The sequence below is a fragment of the Strix aluco genome, chromosome 4 (genome assembly GCF_031877795.1).
Source record: "Strix aluco isolate bStrAlu1 chromosome 4, bStrAlu1.hap1, whole genome shotgun sequence".
NCBI classification, from domain to species: Eukaryota; Metazoa; Chordata; class Aves; order Strigiformes; family Strigidae; genus Strix; species Strix aluco.
The window spans coordinates 89,720,474-89,741,025 of record NC_133934.1 but is presented as its reverse complement, the minus strand read 5'-3'; the positions used below and the strand labels follow the sequence as shown (position 1 = coordinate 89,741,025).

At 39.2% G+C, this 20,552-nt stretch overlaps 2 protein-coding genes across 3 annotated transcripts; one reads left to right on the top strand and one right to left on the bottom strand.

Moving 5' to 3' along the window:
* Positions 1–265: 265 nt before the first annotated feature.
* Positions 266–13,717, bottom strand: NUSAP1 (nucleolar and spindle associated protein 1). The gene is made up of 11 exons (XM_074824138.1): positions 13,625–13,717; positions 12,340–12,405; positions 11,130–11,321; positions 9,871–10,048; positions 8,153–8,242; positions 7,322–7,434; positions 6,181–6,368; positions 3,870–4,045; positions 2,737–2,847; positions 2,059–2,170; positions 266–1,576 (listed from the first exon to the last, which is right to left on the bottom strand). Exons 1-11 carry the CDS (start codon positions 13,715–13,717, stop codon positions 1,489–1,491), a joined length of 1,407 nt encoding a protein of 468 aa, XP_074680239.1. The 3' UTR covers positions 266–1,488.
* Positions 13,718–14,104: 387 nt separating this feature from the next.
* OIP5 (Opa interacting protein 5) lies at positions 14,105–20,126 on the top strand. 2 transcript variants are annotated; one of them, XM_074824136.1, is made up of 6 exons: positions 14,105–14,425; positions 14,535–14,601; positions 15,615–15,737; positions 16,269–16,350; positions 17,746–17,843; positions 19,431–20,126. In XM_074824136.1, exons 1-6 carry the CDS (start codon positions 14,122–14,124, stop codon positions 19,477–19,479), a joined length of 723 nt encoding a protein of 240 aa, XP_074680237.1. In that variant the 5' UTR covers positions 14,105–14,121; the 3' UTR covers positions 19,480–20,126. The 2 variants fall into 2 exon arrangements, 1 of the variants encoding a protein (XP_074680237.1); XR_012623246.1 differs by having other exon boundaries at positions 14,122–14,425; positions 17,746–18,348.
* The last annotated feature ends 426 nt before the right edge of the window (positions 20,127–20,552 follow it).

The window sequence follows — 20,552 nt, the reverse complement described above, 5'->3', positions numbered from 1 at the left end:
GGCAGAGCAGATCATGCTTCTGAACACAGGTGTAGTGTAAGAAGCTCCACAGCACAGAAGCTCAGTACCTCTTTTTCTGAGAAGTCTGGTTTTCAGTAATTTGAGAAACACTTTAAAGAACAAGCAGTGAATTGTTCATTTCAGCTGTCACAAACTTCATCTAATCAAAGCACTGACCTCTGCTGCAGTGACCCTGTTTAAGTGTACTTTACAAATGTTAAACATGCCTACATTTTATATGTAAGAGGCCACAATGAAGCAAGCTGAAGGAGCGCCTTGTATTATCATTGTCCTCTTGCACAGAATTAAATAGCTTAAGAGCAAAAGAAGGATAAGGGTTATTGTTTCTAAATATGTTTTCATGAAGCAGGAGGCAGGCCCATCGGTAAGGAAAACTCATCACAAAAAAGACACTTTAGTAAATACAAGTGTAAACAAAATGTGCTACACTAAGGAGGTGGTTATACATAGTACACTAGATGATAAAACCAGTGATAAACAGCATATGTACAAGATATGTTTCCCCCCATTAAGTTTATAACAAAAAAACTTTGTTCTTGACATTTCAGCATATATTTGATAGGACACTAAATTCATTGAAATAATTATTTGCTCAAAGTTCTAGCTGAGATTACAACTACTAAATTGCCTTTCAAGTTCCATCTATAATAAATCCAGACAGCTTTTCTATGTATTTTTTAAGAGTAACAATAACAACAGCTTTTAAGTAAGGTATCGAATGTGCCTCAACACTACTGTAGCTTTTTAAGCATTATAGATATGAAAAGCAGGATTTTGTTAACATCTGTAATTTACCACACAAAGGAACAACCTTAACTGTTCAAAGCATCCAGTTGGTAGTTTGTAAAGCCACTTTTCAGTTGTGACTTTTTAAAAATAATGTATTTTACAATTAAGTTATGCTGTGAGCTTTTAGTTTTCCAGAGAGCTTGCCTATTTTTTCTTCTCTTGGAAATTCCCTACTATTTCATAGGTCTGCAATTAAAAATGGTGAATAATTACTGTAGCTGTTGTTACTGAATTTAAGGATGGACCTGGAGAACAGGGCAGGCAGACGTTTACAACTCCTTTAATTTACCAGTGGAACATTTTGAAGCTCTCTATCCAAAGCGAGCATTCTAGGGGGTAACAAATGCGTGCTGGTGGACAAGTCTGGCCTAAGTTGAAAGGAGGCTTCTAGAGTATCTTTTTTTCCACTTACATGTTCTTCTTTAACATCTTTTGGTAAATGAGTTAGTTAAATGAAACATTATTAAGGAACTAAAAATATTTCTAAAGTTTGTGAAAGTTTAGAGCTCTTAGAGAAGTTGATCACTAAAACATTACGCCCAGATGCATTGTAAGGCCTCATTCAATGCTCTCTGGAGTCCACTAGCTGATAGCAACCTGAACCATACACAGACAGCACAAATATTTACATGATAGGAACAGTATTTACAGGGATTTCATTGATATTTCTTCTTCCTCCTAACCCACAGGGAGTCCTCTACGGTTTCCAAGAGCCTCAGCCTTTTTCTTTTTTCTCTCTTGCTCATGTTTCTCACGCCTTTCTTCCCTGAAGGGGAAAAAGAAGAGACACAGCCCATATCAAGTTAAATTACAGGCAGAGACACAAGCAACCAAAGGAATCCAAAGCTGACCAGGGCTTAACATCTACTTGACCAGCGTGCTGCATTTGCCATGGGCAGAGAAAAAACAGCACCGTTTTGGACTGAATCCAAACATTCAGGCAAATACTTCTGCTCAGACATACAGGTTTAACATTCAAGGTAACCACATGTCCCTATTCACCACTTCTTCCAAGGCAAAGGTAGATCTCCAAACACTAGCACTGGTAGCTTTCACAGAATAAAAGTCGTATCGGATTCAGAGCCACGCTCTTTGTTGGCCTCTCTGATACCAGACAGACTATTTGAGGCAAAAATTGCTTGAATATGCAGTTCAGGAAAGAACACTTTCATATTGAAATCCTAACAAGACAAATGAGCCATCGTATTTTAAATAATACTATTCATAAAAAGCTAGTGGTGTACTAACCTTGTCTGGAGAGGTGGCTGTTTGTAATCTTTCTTACGCAAAGAGATGTTGCTACCGCCAGACTTATTGAGGACTGTATTCTCTTTACATTCTCCCCAAGGTTTTAGTCGTCCTACAATTTAGGGGCAAGAAGAGAGACTATTGAACTACTAGTTTAGTAGTTGTGTGCTTAACTTCTCATGGTGAATTTTATACTAGCAAGCCTGGTTTTTGCTGGTTGACTTTAAGATGAGATGCCTCTTCAGCTGTATTATCAGTTTCACAAGCCCATTCCCTACAGGTAGTTTTTCTGTAAGTGGTAACAGGTGACTGTACTTACAAGCAGCACTCACCACACAAAGTTCAGCTTCTCACACAACAGTGCACTTAAAAAAAAGCCCCATTGTGTAAGGAATATGCCATATCTCCTGTACATACATCTATTCAGTGGAATACAAGGATGTTTATTCTTATATTTATGGGCTTTTGGTCATACTTATTCTTCATTAGGGAGGCTCTTAAAGCATATATTATGTAGAAATTTAACATCAGTCCACTGATTGTGGGGGAATCCAGAGAGAAAGGGGAAGGGACGGGGAAAGAGCCTGCCAGCTTTGCTGTCATGGTTGTATCAGCACCTTACTTTGAGCAGTGGAGTCTGAGGGGTGTGAGCGACCCAAACTGCCCAGGATCCAGTACCTCTGTGTGGCTGATACCGAAGCGGCCTCGAGAGACTTGCTTTGAGATCAAATGTCTTCTTTGCGCTTGTGGGTTCTGTAGAGTGAGCTGCAAACTTGAAGGGGGTGATAACTACAAAAGGCATCAAGAGATCGTACTTAATTACAGTGGCAAGAACATCGCTGTACGTAACAGGTTGGAAAGTGCCTGTGAAAACCACCTTACGACTATCAAGACCAGAAAGCCATTAAATGCTACCTACGGCTGCCTCTAAAGATGGAATTGCACAGATACAGCTCACTTGAAATAGGGAGCTTTGAGGTCTGGAGAGAGCAAGAGTTATAGAGCATTAGCTCTTTTGCTCCAGTTATGCTACACAATAGCATATATAGCTCCATGTATTTTTCTAGTCCTTCAGAGCAAACTGTGTTTCCTTGTCTCTATGCTTATTTGGAACAAAGTGGATTTTCACACTAAAAAAAAGCAGCATTCTTCTGGAACACACCAGCTTCAGATCAGCAGTGGAACTTTTCTTTCCCCCTAAAAAACGTCAATATTTTCATACAGTAAGGCAGACAGCTCTGGGTTCCTGCCCTGTGCTAATGTACCTGTGACGTTAAAGTATCACTGGTTAGACAGCAGAGCCGTGCCAGTGCAGAGATCATTAGTAATCACAAGAATTCTGCCTTTTCTTACAAGTTGTAGTTCCTGAGTTAATAAGGGTTGCTGAGGCTGACAATAACAGGGTGTCCTGCAACACAGCCAGAAGCCTGGTGCATGCCAATCCCGCAAGGAGAATGAGACCTCTGAGAAGGTGTCAGGGACTCCTCTCACCACAGACAAGATCTCCCTGTACCTCTTATACAAATCTTTTGCTACATAGTCCCTAAAGGTCTAACAGATTTTCTATATTCTTTTCTGTAGGTAGCTAAGTACCATATATTTAAGTCTTAGCACCTAATCATTTTAGTCAAAACACTGGAAACCAAAGGAAACAAAGAAACTACTGCAGTTTCTAAAGAATCAGTCAAATTAGAGAATGAAATTAAAACCTGGGTGCATGACATTAGCTTATAAAACAAATTATATAACAATTCAATAAGACAAAAGTCTTCATCCAAGAAAGCCAAATATTTACCATCCACTTTACCCACCCTTTGGTGCAGTCACATCATTATTTCTTGCATTTCCCTTGCTGTTTTTCTGACTTATTAGTTTGCAGCTCTTTTGGCTCTCAGGTGTGCAGATCGCCTCCAAGTACGGAGACATTCTAGATGGAGTCTTGGTAAGAGAGCGTTTATGCTCATTATCTTCTGTGGCTTCCGAGAACCTGAAAGTTATTAAAAATATGAAGACAAAGTCATCTACAAGGAACGTAAGCAATGTGACAGAATACAGCAGGTTCTGTGTTCTACTTTTCTTACAGGTAGAAAGTTTTACTGTGTATAAAATGTTCACAGCTTATGCATAAACTGCACTAAAAGGAACTTAAGAACTGCCAGCAAAGATATAAGCCTTCATCGATAACAGTAAGTAATATTAGGAATTACAAAGAACTGACTTTCTTATTTTGGAGAACAAATATATTTGGATACAATAAGTTAGTAGATTTCTTTACCAACAGAGATTATTTACTTTAGATTTGAATTCTGTAGTAAAACATATAAATATTGTTAATTTTAAAATTCGAATTTAAAAAAACGAAAGAAATTAACAACAAAACTCTAGAACTCGGATATACAAGGGCAAGAAGCTGGAAATTTTAAGTCAAAAAACCACGTTACCAGCATACCAAGACACACACATGTGCTGTACATGTGTGTGTATACATGTATTTTTAATGTATATGTGTGTATACATGTATAAACACACAAAAGAAAATTCGGAATCTTGCATGAAGTAATACCCTTACCAAAAAGGTACTGAGAGTAAGCTGAAAGCCTACAAGATACGGAAAGACAGTGAGTAAACGTTGAAGAAAGCTATGTTGTGAGAACTAGGAAGTTTATGGATGAAGTGCAGCTTGCAAGATCCACCCTGGCACATCTTTGGACAAATGGAATGAAAGCAAATTCTAAGAGTTTTGTTTTACATATTGCCAGGAACTAAGTAGGGCTGCAGTGAAGACAAAGACCATTCAACAGGACACTGGAGGCAGAATGAATATTGTTTTCATTTTTTGTTACTCACTGAATTCAAAGATAGCACATTTAAAGTAGAAACAAAGCCAGTAAGATTACAAGCTTGATTTTACAAGGAACCTGTAATCTTGACCTTTGAAGAGCAGAACTGCATTCAAGAGTCCCATAATTATTTATTAGGAGATGTCAACATTACAAGTCACACTGACTTCACAACAATCCCACACACACTTTATTCAGGGACAAAAAAGTCACAGCAGCTATAATCTTGACATGTAAAAATTGAGAAGTGAAGGTTATCAGGAAAATGGAAAAATAACACAACTGAGACCTGAGATTAAGTGGGTATTGTTAGCAGGGGGAGAAGGATAAGGGCAGATTATAGACTGTCTAAATCTGAACTTCAGTCACTGTGGAAAGTTTAGTAAACTGAATAAAGCTAGAATTAGTACAATAGTTAGAAACCAACAAAGAAATAGTAAAGACAAGGAAACACTGGAAAGAAAAATGGGCAAAGGTCATTTATCAATGGAGCACCATACCAGACTGTCCTATTGATTCCTTCTTTTAAAGTTTTTTGTTCTAAGCATATTACTAATTTTTACAAAGTCAATAAAATTTACCGATAGCAAAAGTTAATGAAATATTAACATAACAGAGAATTAGATTACTGTGTAGGAATAATGAAGTGCATGTGATGTTTTAAAAGGAACTGAGATGAGATTTAATAGCACTGAGTACAACTTCATTCATTTAGCAATTCCTCATGACTTTCTGGTGTCAACTTTTGTTCCCATCTGCTAGAAACAATCTGCTTGTAGTAATCACTCACAAGATAAGCCCCTGCTGCAATGTCGGGGGGGGCAGGGGATGGAAGAAAGGAAAAAGATAGTACCCAAATAAAACCCAGATGATAACTCCATTGCGAGACTCACCAAGAATGCTGCATACAGTTCTGGTTAAGTAATCTCAAAGATAAATTATTCAGATATAACAGACACTATTATGTTGCCTGACAAAGTGGAAAACCTAACAAGTAAGAGACAAAAACCAATTTGGCTTGGCTGGTTCAGCAAAATGAAAGCTCAAAAGAGATGCAAGATTCCTCTACCATCAGACATCAAAATGAAGAATCAAGATAGTAACAGCACAGTGAGGCTTAAACCAGCCATTAAGCTAGGCTGAAAGTTAGCAATCAGAATTAGTCTCATGCAGTTTAGTTCATGCCTGGAATAGAAATCATGTAGTCAAATCACCGTCAGTGTTGATTATTTCATGTGTATCATACCAAATTTCTCACTGGTAGTTTGTTTGTTCTTTTTACCTGACATTCATTTTGGATGTTGAAAGGACAGAAGGATTAAATGAAGATTTCCTAGATAAAATACTCCGATTGGCAGCGTTCAGAGAATTGCGTGGTGAGCGCCGGAGGTTACTAGGCGTGCAGGTGGCAGAGGATCTGCCTCTTTCTGGATTTGAGCTGAATAACAATGTTTTGCCACTGGTTTGTTTCTAGGAAAAAGCAAATCATGAGTTAGCAGACTCTGCTAAAAGTTTATCAGAAAAGCAGCTAAGGGAAAAATACACGGTGAATCAGAAGCACAGGGTCTCTTGAGTTTTCCCCTTCTTTAAAAGCATATATTAAACATAAACAGTTTTATTTTCATTAAACTGATCCGAAAACACGTACCTTAGAATTGCTACGTGGAGTGCCTTTTTCTGATGCTCTCAAGTGATACAATTTTTTGGCCAGCACCTGACAATAGTTATTTGCCTTAAGTACACATTGTATCAGTGTATGCCATAGAAAAGAGAAAAGTGGTGTTCAGGAGTTTCAGTGTTATGGTTTTGGTATGGCCATTGACAGATTCATTCATTGATTAATCAATACATTACGGTGACTTTTCTAAGGTCTGCGGCACTCAAAGAGGCCCTTTTAGCAGCTTTCACCCATGCAAGTGTGAAATACAAGAACTGACAACTGGGGCCACTGGGAACAACACAGATTGCATATATTTTAAAGGAGAGTCATATGCAGCCATTAGACAATGGTTAAGGCACAAAAGAGGAACTTAATGTTTAATTCCTGCTCTTTGAAAAAAATCTCATCCCCGTTCTGCAGCAATTCAAGCAGTTGTAAACAAAAGCTCCAGGAGATCCTTCACAAAAGTAATTGTGACAATTATTTTTACTCAAAACTGACAAGTTATTTGTTGGTTCCTATAGCTATAACCATACACTGTTAATATATAAAAACTTATATAACCATATAAGTTTTATGCAAATAACTATATGTAACTAGTTATATAGGACTGCAGCTAAATTTCACTGATCATAACATTCCACTGCACGTACACATGACCAACTACTTACCGCTCTAAAGAGATTCTACAGGACTTTTACAGAGAGGCTCTGGAAATAAGTGAATGCAGGAACAGTGGGTATCTTCCTGTGTTATCACTTACCTTGGCTTCATTGACAGAACTGCTGCAGTTTTCAAGCAATTTTTTTTTTCTCTCAATGTAGTCAGCAATAGATTCCATTTTCTTGAAGTGAGCCTCATGCAACTTCTTAAAGTCTAAGAAGTTCCAAAAATAAGAAGAGTCACATATCTGATAAGCTCCTAAGGAAGTTTACTTAATCAGAGAATCTTGCAACACCTATCATTATGGCCTCAAGGAAAATATAACATATGCCCATAATTAAAAACTGTGTATGTACAAGTAACCAAACAGTATGAAATAGAATCTACTTCACCAGCTACAGCACCAGTCACCTGGTGCATGCTCTGGAGAATTATAGAATGGTTTGGGTTGGAAGGGACCTTTAAAGATCATCTAGTCCAACCCCCAAATTCTGCAGTTAAAGAAAAAAATAAATACGTTCATTAGTTTAAAATTTGGAAGTATTTTATGAAGCGATGAAAATGAGCTATTACATATAAATGCTACTGCTGGGCTGTGTTACTAAAGTGAAAACTACACAAGCAGGAGTAATAGCATGTCTTCATGTGCTTTGTTGTTTTGAAAACCATGAATGCAAGTATTATATCCAAAACACAAAGTGTTTGACAAATCAGTTTTATAACATACATGCGAGTCATTTACTACTATGAATTTACAAGTTGGAAGATATATCTTAAAACGTAACCTTTGGGAACTGTTTGCTTGCTTTTTAAAGAGAGGATGTTCTCTTCTTCAAAGAGAAATAGTTTTTTACAACCCAGATTTCTAAGTCAAGTCTCCCCCTCACACGCAAGCAATACAGCTACTTCTAAAGATGGTAGGGTATCTTACTTGGTGTAGTAGCTTTCACTCCTGTTTTCCCAGACCTAGATACACGGCCTACATATAAAGGGATCTTCCCTCCTGTGTGATGAGCATCGCCTAGTACGGTAAGAGTACACAAAATCATTAGAACACCTGGAAAATACTTTGTCATCACAACCTTTTTGAAATTATTTGTCCCAAAACACACCTAAAGTGGGTTTAGGTTTTGAGAAATAAAAACATCACTGGAATAGATAGGTCTTAAGTCTCTCAAAGGCCTTTTAAATCATATGTATGTCAGCAACAGCATGTATCTTACAGTCATACTGGGTTATTACCTTTCAATAGTAAAGTATTTTATGGGGGAAGTTAACAAGAGAACTATGCTTCTGGGAAGCAAAACCAACTTTAAACTCACAGGTCTTGATCTGTTTCATAAACTAGTGTTTTTTAAGTGTTGATAACAAAGAAGAAATACCTTTTGGCCATCTGTGCTGCTGCTGCCTTACATACATATACAGATCCTAAGTTCTTTTTATTATCTCTGCTCTCAGGTATAGTATTAAGCTCATGTTCACATTTTAGTGATTAATTTTATTTTATTAAGAAAAAAAATCAGGTAAAGTCTCCACATTGAGTTCAATATTTGCATATTGAAAGCAAACATTTGCTTTTCTCTTAATTCACATCCCCTTTAAAGTAAACTTGGCTGATCTCAATATACTGAAAGAAATCCTCACTGGAAGCAAATAACGGGTGGTTATTGAAAAAAAAAAAATCAACTTTTCACCATTAAGTGCAGACATAGTATTTTTGTCACACAACTCTTGCTGTCTGAAACTACTGAAAAGAAACAAAAAAACCCTAGAAAGTATGGAAACTCATAATTAGTTACAGGAAGAGAGGTGTAATGTGCCAACTATCAGGATGAATGCTGCCTCAACCAAAGCATTCTCTACATATTCTATTGCTTCTGTTTTTAAAAGAACCTTCATTGAAAATCTTCGTTTGCTAAATTAGTTTCAAAATTAGAGGTGGCCTCCAATAAAAATATCCTTGTAAATTCTACTGAACCGCAAGAATATCCATAACACAGCTCTAGGACTATGTATGCTTGGTCTAACAGGAACAAATAATGGTATGTATCTTATTTGACAGACCCACAATATCAATAAATTATCAGATCAAGCAAACTAATTTCTTCATGTCAACTTCATGCACAAAGGAGTGGGGGAGAAACAAATTCATATTTTCAGCAGCATCATGCTTGAATGTCTAAAAGTCACCAGATAGAAAAATGATCCACTGTAATACATTCAGGTATTAGTGGGCAGTTTAAACAAATTATAAAGGTCTATATGCCCTTTTCTATTAATTTTAGAAAGAAAATGACAAAATCTGTTCATCTGGAGGAAAAGAAAAATGAAGCATGAGCTCTCCCTTTCTTGCTACTTTTTAAAGGAGCCAAGTAGCATTTCAGGTTATTCCAAAAGGCACTGATCCTAAATATCAGGTCCAGAGCTCTGAAGGCAAGCCAGCACAATTCCTACACTGCAGCATTTGTGGATTTGTGTTACAATATGTCAAACAAGTACACAAACGAGACAGATTTTTTCTGGTATCCCCAAATAAGGTACTGATCATCAGGCATGCCTCAAAAATCTTAGTAGACAATAAAATAATCAAAAGGTGCATTTTAAGTAGTACAAATTACTAAACTTACTTTTTGAGAATTTTCTACTTACATTTATCTCCACTACCTTTAGTAGAAGTCTTCTCTGGTTGTTCTTTCTGATGAGTGCCCATCCCTGGATTCTCAATATCTTTCTTTTTAGTTACTTCTTCCTCATTTTGGAATACCTTCTGTTCCTTTTGATGCTTGGCCTGAGGCACTTCATTTTCTTTCATTTCCGAATGCTCCTGCTGTTTAAACATACTTCATTTAAACAGTCTGTTCTGACTGGATATAAAGAAAGGCTGTTGTTTTGAGAACAGTCAGTCAGTGGAACAGGTTGCCCAGAGAGAATGCCTCCATCCATAGAGGTTTTCAATATCAGATTAGATAATGCCTTAGGCATTGTGGTCTGACCTTGTAGTTGACCCTTCTTTGATTGGGAGATTGAGCAAGAGACTTTCTCAAGTCTAACCTGAATTAACCTGTGAAATACTCGTACTGTTATTTCACAAACAGATCTATATTAGAAAGCTTTTACCTGCACAGCTCTAACATTTTAGTATAAAAATGCCTTTATTGGCAAAAGCTAATTATTTGCAAGTGAAAATAAATTTACTGGCTATGTTACTTTTTACTATTATAGTTTTGGTTACTGTACAATCCTTTATCTAACACTAACAGACTAGCACTCCTCATCTTCTCATTTCCCTCCTCTAACTCTAAATCAGTAAAAGTCTTTCATACAGTTTTCAGTTCACCAATACTTGCACGTAATTCTAGAGAAAAACAATCCTACTGCCATCTCACCTGGAGACTTCCCTTCCCTCAGTCATACAACCCACAAACAAAGAACCCACCGAGAGGAGTGGGAATTCAAAAAATTGTGAAGTTAAGGCAATCATCCAACTTCTGTTAATTTTTTTCTACGTAAAGAAAGGGAATACAGCCTTATTTTAGATAAATTCTGAAACTCGTCTCATATCTGGAATAGTGTAATGAACTAGTGAAAGAAGCCTTACATTCAGATAAAGAGTTTGGAATTGTATATTTCTTAGAGGAATTTAAATTATTTCCTTGAAGTAATGACTAGCAAGTAATCTCTGTTCATTATGGAATAGCACAGAGTCAAGATGGACAAAATCAGTGGTACAAAGTACAGAAGACCAGTACCAGAACATTCACGTAAGAACTTCTTCTATATATAAACATCCACACACAAAAAATATACACCACGTGCTAAATGGCAGTGGGAAATAAATCAAGTGTTTAAATTATGCTTGGGAAAAGGGGAAGGGTGGCCAGCACACAAAATCAAGCAATGCAAATCACCTCTTTCTCATCACAAAGCCCTGTATTTTCTTCACTGGTATTATTTTCCACACTGGAGTTTCTCTTTTTCTGGGTTATTTTCTTTCCTTTACCACGTCGTTTTGTAATAAAACGTACTGACTCAGGCATAATTTCCTCCCGATTGCTCAGTTCATCTGATTCGATGGAAGAAGATGCAGGTTTTTCAGAGTCCTGTAGCAGAAAAATACTATAATGTGGAACATATTCGACACAAACATAAATTAGATACTCTAAAGAGACAGTTTCAATTTTATTATTGGAAAAAGTATTTCACACAGAGGAAACACAGTAGCATGCCATTTAGGAGTGCAGTAATCAAGAAATTGGCAATATCTATATTTCCCTAAACATCAAAGCTCATTGTCTGAAGACTTTAAAAAGAAGTCCTACAGTTGTTTTAGTATATAGCACTTTAAATAAGATGATAAAAATCTAATCCTTTATATTTGTAATCTGACTTGCATGATGCTGTGACCCTCCCAGATTTGTACATTCCTGTGGAATACTCTTCACTAAAAAAAATCAGAGCCTCTTCCATTCTTGTTAAAATTAAAAATAAGCTGACAAGGATTACACCTTGCCCTCAAACCTTTAAAGATTTTAAAGGAAGCACTTAAAAGGAGATATATTTTAGAAAAAGCAGATAGCAATTTACTTTCTATCAATAATGTAAAAAACATTGCCATATCCAACAAAATAATTCAGCTTACAGAAGAAAAAACTTCAAAAAAAGTTAAGAAACAATACATTAAGAGGAAACATCATGATTATATCACTTTTATTATAGTGTAAATAAAATGCAGTAATACAAAATCCTTTCCAAAGAGTATCTAGTCCCTTTCATCTAAGCATGCAAAAATGCATAAGAAATTTTTATATTTGGTACTGCCTGGAGCTAAACAAGCAAGATTTAATTAATTTTGGACTGATGCTGAAAGATACATTGTTAATTTTGGCAGCTGAAAGGAAATCAGCTTTGGATCATATAGGAGGCCACTTCAAAGACAGTATTAGCACATGAGTTTCTATCAGTACATGAGTGCATTAAACTAAAAGGCACTATTAAGAAAAATGTAGTTTTATTACAGCTCACATCATGGTAAAAGCCAGTCTCAGTACATGCCCTGCTCTACTAGTTACAAAGCTAGGCCCATCTCTTAAAAAGAATGGCTGATTTATCATCTATTACCATATTTTCATTTTCTTGTTTTGTTCCATGAAAATGTTGCTGCAGTGCCTTCAACAATTTGTCTGCCTGGAGAGAAATCAAAACAACACATGAACCAAATATTGGATTAAGTCATCAAACAAAAAACTGCATAAACCCAACTAGTGTCCTATAAATTGATCCAACAAACAAGCAGAACATTTCCTGAGTCCAGTGGAATAAGGTATGCATAGAGCTTCATTCAAGTCAGTCAAATTAGAGAAAGTACTAATAAATATGGATAATATCTAGATAAATAAATTAGCAAATATATGTGTTAACAATTATATATAAAGACAAATATGCAGCATATTCTCCACAGAGGCACAAAGACAAATTTATCCAACTAGGTTTCTGCCAGTGTGTCTATTTTCCAGAAAGTTTAATTGTTCAAGGATGAGCGAGACTGTTTTTAGAAGTGCTACATAGCTGAATGTGAATTAAAATTGTATCAGATTTCTGCAATAACTTCTGTTTTGCCCACAGTACATGCAAAGCATTCTTCTCACCCATTGCATACATTCAACGATAACAGCAGTAAATAACAACTACATCATTGATATTTTAGGCTATAAAAGACTCTTAAATACCTAATTGGAAAGGACAGCATAAAATCAAACCTGAACTATAAGTTCAACGACAAAATAACGCACAACTAAAACCCCAAGCTAGAAGTCTTAGCCTTGTGAGGACAGGGAGTTCCTTTGTCCACTTCAGTCGTGGATCTTGTTTCTTTTAGGGCTTCATGCCTGCTCCCACGGTTGTCGCAGCGGCCTGACTGCACCCCAGGGATTTACTGGCGGTGCCTACCAGGAGAGACCGAGCCGCTGTCAGAAATCTGCAGCTCTAGGCTAAAGAGACCGGTGCATGCTTCAGTTTCTCTTTCTTAACCACGACGGGTAAACAAACATACGCACTCTCATCCCTTAAGGCACCAGCTCCGACTCCTAAGAAAACCCCCACAGCTAGCCGCACGGCGGGGGCGAAATGCCGGTAACAGGCCTGGGGGCGACCGGCCCCCCCCACAGGCTAGAGCTGTGTCCCTGCCAACACCGCCTCCAGCCCCGGAAAGGGCCGGGGACCGAAGGCTCCCGTCGGCGTAGCACCCAAAACGAGAACAACTCCCACAAGGGCGGGCGGGGCACGCTCCCTACACGACGTCCGCCCCCCTCAGCCCCAGAACCGGGACCACTCTTCGCAGGGCGGGCGGGCGACCGGAGCCCCCCCACCCGCCCCTACCCCAGCCGCAGCGCTACCCCCGCCTCACCCGGAGGTTGGCCTTCAGGCCGGCGGCCTTCGCCACCCGCTGCAGCTCGACGTATTTCAGCGACTCCAGCTGCCGGAGCGAGGAGAGCGCCATGACAGTAGGAACGCCCCAGCGCCAACCGCCGCGCTTCAAATCTCGCGCTCAACTGACGCGGCGCGCCTCGTCCCCGCCCCCGCCGTTCGAACTCGCCCGCCTCGCTGGGCTATTGGCTGGACGAGCAAAGGGGGCGTGCCTGGGGGCACGGAAGCCACCAATAGCGGCACATCCACCGAAACGCAGTATTTTTGAAACGCCATAGGCCCTCCTGGCGAGGGAAATCCCCGCCCTCTCCTGTTGATTGGGCATCCGAATGACACGGTGCTGCCCACTTCCCAATCGTCTCGGGCGGCGACGATTGACGCACCCGATGCCCAATGGCAATGCAGATGAGTGAAGCGCGCGCCAATAGCGAGGCCGGGCAGGCCGGGGCGGCGCGCTCAAACGTGGTGCGGGAGAAGATGGCGGTGCGGCGGCAGCTGGCGGGCCTCTTCCAGGACCCGCAGCTCAGCGGCTTCGTCACTGTGGAGCGGCCGGTCTCCCGCGCTGGTCCCCTCTGCCCCTCGCAGTTCTCTTCATCTCCCTCGCTGCTGCCGTCGCCGCCGCTGACCACGGAGGTGGCGACGTCGCTGCCGCGGCTGTGGGGGCCGCTGACGGAGAGCTGCGCCGTATTCCACTGCCGCGGGTGCTGGGCGGTGCTGGGGGACTCGCTGCACCTGTGCGCGCAGGAGGAGCAGCGGGGGCTCGGCTTCCTCGTCTGCTTCAGTCAGTGCTGGGCGGGCTGGGGGTTGGGCAGGGCTGGGGCCCGCGGGGGAGGGCCGGGGAACCGCGTCTGGGGGTGTCTCGGTGTGAGCCGGTCTCTCTTTCTCCGCAGAAGTCACGAACGACGTGACGTGGGAGGACTCGCTCCTGATCGGCCTCGAGGGAGCCCTCCTGGGATGGTGCGTACCTCGCCTTGCTCTTGCTTGTGGCCCCCGGCCTGCTGGGAGCAGCCGCCACGGTAAAATCCCCTGGGTAGAACCGGGCTTCTGTAAAGCTGGGAACTGGGAGCCCCGCTGGCTTGTGCCCTGGGGTTTCCTACGGGCTTGGTAAACTCCCAAGTGCTTTTTGTACTCCTGCTTCGTCATTTCGGATGGAGAAACCTTTTGTAGGTATGTAGTTTTCGCTTTTGTCAAAATCGTAAGTTTTGCTGCTCTAACCTTAGTTAGTGGAATGTTTGAGCAGCACAGTAAAAGACAGCCTAGCCTTTCGGTATCTTCTGTAAGAAGAAAAGATCTACTATCCAAATTAAAGCATCTCTGGGTTGGTGTTTGTTTATTTGTTTTTTAGGGTTGTTTTTTTTTTTAAATACTAAAAACGAATAACTTCTGCAGTGCAATTCACGACCCTACAATTAGCAACAGGTTTGGTAACACTGGGATTAGTCTGATGGGAAGGATGCAAATACCACCCGAGGACTTACAGAACCAGTAGTTAAAATGATGTTTAAAGGCTATTTTTACAAACTATAAGGGCTGGGAACTTTTTAAATATAAGACTTTTTTTTTTTTTTCGTGTTTTCCTCTCTTTGCATGAGGCTATTATAATCTGTTTTTATCAGGAGGAAATTTCACATCTGTGATCTGGCATAGGCATTGTTTTACCCGTTAAATTATGTTTGAGTAGTATAGCCTAAACCACTCTGATAATGACATTTTCTTCTTTATAATGTATTTTTCTTTAATTGCAACTTATTACAGATATTATATTTCTCATACAACATGCCCAACTTTTTATGTTCACATTCTCTTTGTATGTATTATTTCTTTAAAGAGAAATAATACATACATTTTCATTACTATGTCTTGATTTGCTGGCCTAAGAGAACTGAAGATTTGGTGTCCTCTGACAAGCATGCAGCATCTATGGTTTCAGAAGCTTCTGTTTAATAATATTTTTCCCTTTCTCCTTTTAGTGCTTACAATGCATTATGCTGTCGGTTATGTGGCTTGATCGTGGGCTTCATTCTTTATTCTGCCTCCCGTGACCTGGCATATCTCCGAGGCTTCTTCTGTTTCTTCAAGGATAGCATCCTCTGGTGAGTATACCGTATTCATATGGTCAGTGATTTCTCGGGGAATTTGTAAGTTATTACAATACAGCGTACAACTAATTTACAGATAACAACAGCGGCTTTACCTTTGACTGAGCGCACTGATGTGGGATTTTAATACCCTCTATGTTTAAATTGTTTGTGTTGGTGTGACTCCATTTGATTTGCTTCTTGAGTGTCCTCATGTAATGTCAAAGTTTAAATTTAGTTGTTTGCAATACTAAAATCTCCTTCAGTTCCAGATCTGCTTAGCTAATGTAAGGTATTAACGTAGTTCCACGATAGATTGAGGATATGACTATAGAAACTGTGAATTACTTATAGCTGATGATGAGAGGCTCTTAGGATTTCAAAGTAAAACCACTGTTATGTTTTAAATATTTTCATAATGTATTTGACTACTTTTGGCAACAACTTCAAAATCATCTTAAATAATCTGTCTAAACAATGAATGCAACTATGTGGTTTTTAACTGTTTTTCTTGGGTTTTCTTCCCTTCCCCCTTTTGTTTTCCAGTTATGTCTTAAAAAACCAAATTATAGTAGAAGCTTCTAAGGTGAATTTTCCTGCTGTGACCTTAAAGGAACAAGTGCAGGAAGTAAGGTTTCTACATTAATTTCTATGGAAAATATTTCTTAAATGCTGATATTTTTGGGTATTAGTCCAAAAATATTGATACAGTTACTTTTTTTTTAAGTGCATAAGATGGAGAAAAATACTGACTTATACTGTGACTGATTTAAATGCGGGAGACATGCAAAACATTTTCTAGAAACACTTATCTGCAAAACATACTGAGTTTTAGCTAATTTTTTTACAAGAGTGTGTTATCCTTTTATCTCTGCGCTTTGAAAAGGAAAAAACCAAGAATCATTTAGACAAAGACTTCGCCTAAGTATTACTACTTGTGTTGTACCTATAATTCATAAGTCACTGTTGAATAACTTAAAAAATAGCAGTTTGTTAATTTGTAAGAGATTCTAGCACAGCTGCATTTATGGCTATGTAAGCTCAAAACAGCATGGTAGTGTTTACTTTTAGCATCAGAGACGACACTAGATTCTCCCTTTTCTTTTGCTGTTTAAGTTGGATGTTCTTTTCTGTAACTTGGTTAGTTGTTAACTTAGTAAATTATCTGTCCCGTGGCTCAAATAAAGTTACTGTGTGTAGGAGACAGCCAGTCTATTCAGTATTTATGTGCTTAATTGTTCCTTACTTTTTTTCTTTTTAGTTTCTGTCCTAAGCTTGGAAATGGGCCTGTGACATTTCTTAAATTTTGTCCTCTTTAAAGTCATCTTCCAGTGTCTTCCATTGGAGTGTTTTTATAGGTCAAGTGAGGCTAAAATGCAAAAATCTTACCCAGGCAACACTTCTAAAGTTGAGACACATTTTTTTAAGTAAAAAAAATGGTAGTACTCCATTGCAAACACAACTTATCTGACTGTGGAGAGTTTGCTTGTTGGCTAGAACAAGTGCAAGAATCTGGTGTTTGCTTTTTGAGACATAATGTCAGCAGGATTTTACTCTTGTGCTTTAGATGTGTTAAGTTAAACCCCAGATTCTAGAAATGGCATTTTTGAGGGACTGTCCACATGTAATCCTGAACTCATAATGAAACTGTGTCCACATATTGTCAAAGAAGGTCTCTGGCTGTGTAAAAACTTGTAATGAGTTAACTAGGAAAGATTCGATTGATCATGTTAAGGCTCCAGCAACTCTGCCTCCTTAAGTAGAGTATTTCTGTACATCTCTGAAAAGGGTTATGCTGGTTATACTCATTCATCTTTCTCCTCTTCATAGCGCAGGCCTCTGATTTGGGTGCCAGTTCTGGCTGTAACTAGCCATGCATTTTTGAGGATAAAGCCTGGTATAATTTTCCATCTTGGAAGTCAGCTGCTCTTTAGCCACTGAAAGCGGGGTGCAGATCATTCAAAGATCCAGTGTTAGGACATTTGTCTCTAGCTTTAATACTCTTATTTCTCTTTTTTCCTAGCTGAAAGAAAAACTCGTGGAGATCCACATTCGCATAGAATTGCTGATGAAGCAGCTGCAGGAACTGAAACAAAATAATAATGTGTCAGAAAGGCAAAGGTCTGCATCAAATGCACTTGGCCAGGATATGCAGTAGTCAGGGTCAACTAATAATATGTAATTTTCAAGAACTGCTGGAGTTGTTCCTGCATCTCTGCTGAGTTTCATTATGATGAAGTAATGCACCATAACAGGTTTGAGTGTTGAGCTGTCACTTTATCTGTGTATGGAAAGAACTGATGCTTAAGTGCATCCCTTCAGTCTACATGGAGCACCTGAAAATCTTGACAAACTGAAGTTATGCTTGGGGAAAATGAATAGCTCACCCATGCAGCACATCACTCTCAGACAGTGTAACTGTGACTTTGTTTTTGCCCCCGAAGTCATTATAGAGAATCAGCCTTTGAAATACTAAAATTAGGTTTCTGGAACTATGCAAAACATGCTAACAAGATGATATTCAACGCTGAACTTTCTTACAGAGATCTTAAGCTCCTACCTTTTCATAGAGGTATGGGGTTAATGGCAGGTAGCTGTTGGTCAGGTGGCTCCTTAGCTACATCTGGTATGTGAGACACTGCTAAATGGCCTCCTGATTAGTTCTTTTAGATTTGCTTGTGTGCGCGGCCTGCAAAAGGAGCAAGCTAGCATGTCACAGAAGCTGCACGGTGTGCTTAGTGCATGAATCTGGATGGCATGATGCTGGCTGGAGAACAAGGTTTTGGATTTCAGATTCAAGGGCAACCCACATGCCTGCCAAGTCCTCTGGAAGTGCAGCCTCATGGCTGCACAGGACTGAGGCAAGTTCTGGCAGCTCCATGAAGCTTAGGCTGTGAGCAACTGCCTTTAACAGATTTAAGCCTTTCTTTCTGAGGCTGAAGCTGTGAAACCAAGGAACAAACTTTTCTTCTTCACTTGTGCTCAGTTGTGAGAACACTGCTCTGCTGAAGTTGTGATGACCTGCCTGCTGCCTTCGCTTGGGCAGGCAAGATGTTTCATAAAAAATCTGTAGTGGGTACTTGTGGGCTTTTCTCTGTTTTGAATGGGTTCTGCTTCTTTCCAAACACCCAGAAAGTAATTTGATGGAAAAGAATGCTACTTACCCCTTGTTATTGGGACAGAGTATCTTTTATCCTTAATTCTTGGTAATTGGAGGATTAAGGATACTTTTTCCTCTCCCTTTTGCTGCCTAAAAGGCTGATTTTTTTTTTAAACCTTCCATAAAGATTAGTAGTTGTCTGTAGTAGTCAGAGGTTGGTATTTACTTGATCAACTTCATTCCAGTGATGCAATTTGCCATTCCCTTCTGCTTCCATGTATGACTGGCTGATTGCACTCTCCGTTGCTGCTGCTGCCAGTACTCCCTGTATTTCATGGTCTTACTTGTAAAATAACTCTTGTAATAGGCTTGGAGCAGAAGGGACAAAACTCACTGCAAGGCACTTCAGAGGCTTTAGGTGGGCAGCTGGTACTTCTGCTAATGTTCACTGTGCTGCTTGTTTGATTAAGAGTTCTGGGTTGTCTCAGTTCATTCTGATCAAGCAGTAACAGAGTATCAACAGCCATTCTGCAGGGAGAGGAGGGGTGCTGTCTGTTAAATTCTAATACCGTATGCTGTCTAAATGATTTTTCTTGTTTGTTTTACAGATTTGACAAGCGTAAGTGCAAAAATACAGTGCTTATCAGTGACAGCTAAATTCAGGATATTAAAAGTAACTACCTGAAGTAAAAGTTACATGCTTGTAAGGTCTGTTTCATGGCCTGTAATGATAAATACTGTCTTCTCTAAAATGAGCTCTATCCTGAATCCTTAACTGGAAGGTTGTTCTGAACAGTTGTCACAGTATATGCATGTAAAGTTTAGATTTGCTGTATTTGATTATTTCATTAAGAACAAAGAATTTCTTGAAGTTGTGTTGTGCAGTGACTTATGCATTATGTTTAAGGGCCTGTTGGTCTCTAACTGGGGTCTTGTGACTATGCTCATACTGTGCAAGCATCTCCCCATCTCAGGTAAATGTTTTCCATTATATAACTTTACCTTTGTGTTACTTTCTAAGCGACAGCCCTTTTGTTGTTACATCAGTCTAAGAAACATGATTGATAATGGGACTACTCACTTCTGCCCTTTGTTTCTGTATTGAGACTGTTTCTTGTTACATACTTTAACACTGTTATACACAGTATAGATGTAAATTGTCTTGCTTCATTTAGCTAAGTGTCCACCCCTAAAAGGAGAAGAAAGCTGTCAGTTACATTTTTTATATTATTAAGTTGTAAAGAAGAAATGTTTTAAAAAAAGCTGACATTCAGAAATACATATTGTGCAGATCACTGATGATATCATGTGAGTCATGAGCTGACTTTCTCATAGATTATGTTTGCAGAAAAAAACCATCAGTTTATCGTGCTTGGATTATTGGTTCATTATGAAGCATTACATTAATGATTCCTCATATTACATATTATTTAGTACATAGCATGAATTTGAACAAATAATAGCTGGTAAGTTGTTAAACTACACTTCTCTAATCTCTGGAAGTGGGAGGCCCTCCACTGTGAGTCAAGCTGTGGTCCTTCATGTCTATGTCAAATGATGCATTTTCTTGGCACTGACGATTGCCTGATGCACCTGCTGACACTCACAGCAGCACAGTGTTGGAAGTAAATTCTGGTTTAAGAAGCAAACCACATAAAATGAATGCATTATCTTCAGGAATTTGAGATGAACACTTACTGAGATATCAACCAATGGGTGCACTTTAAGTG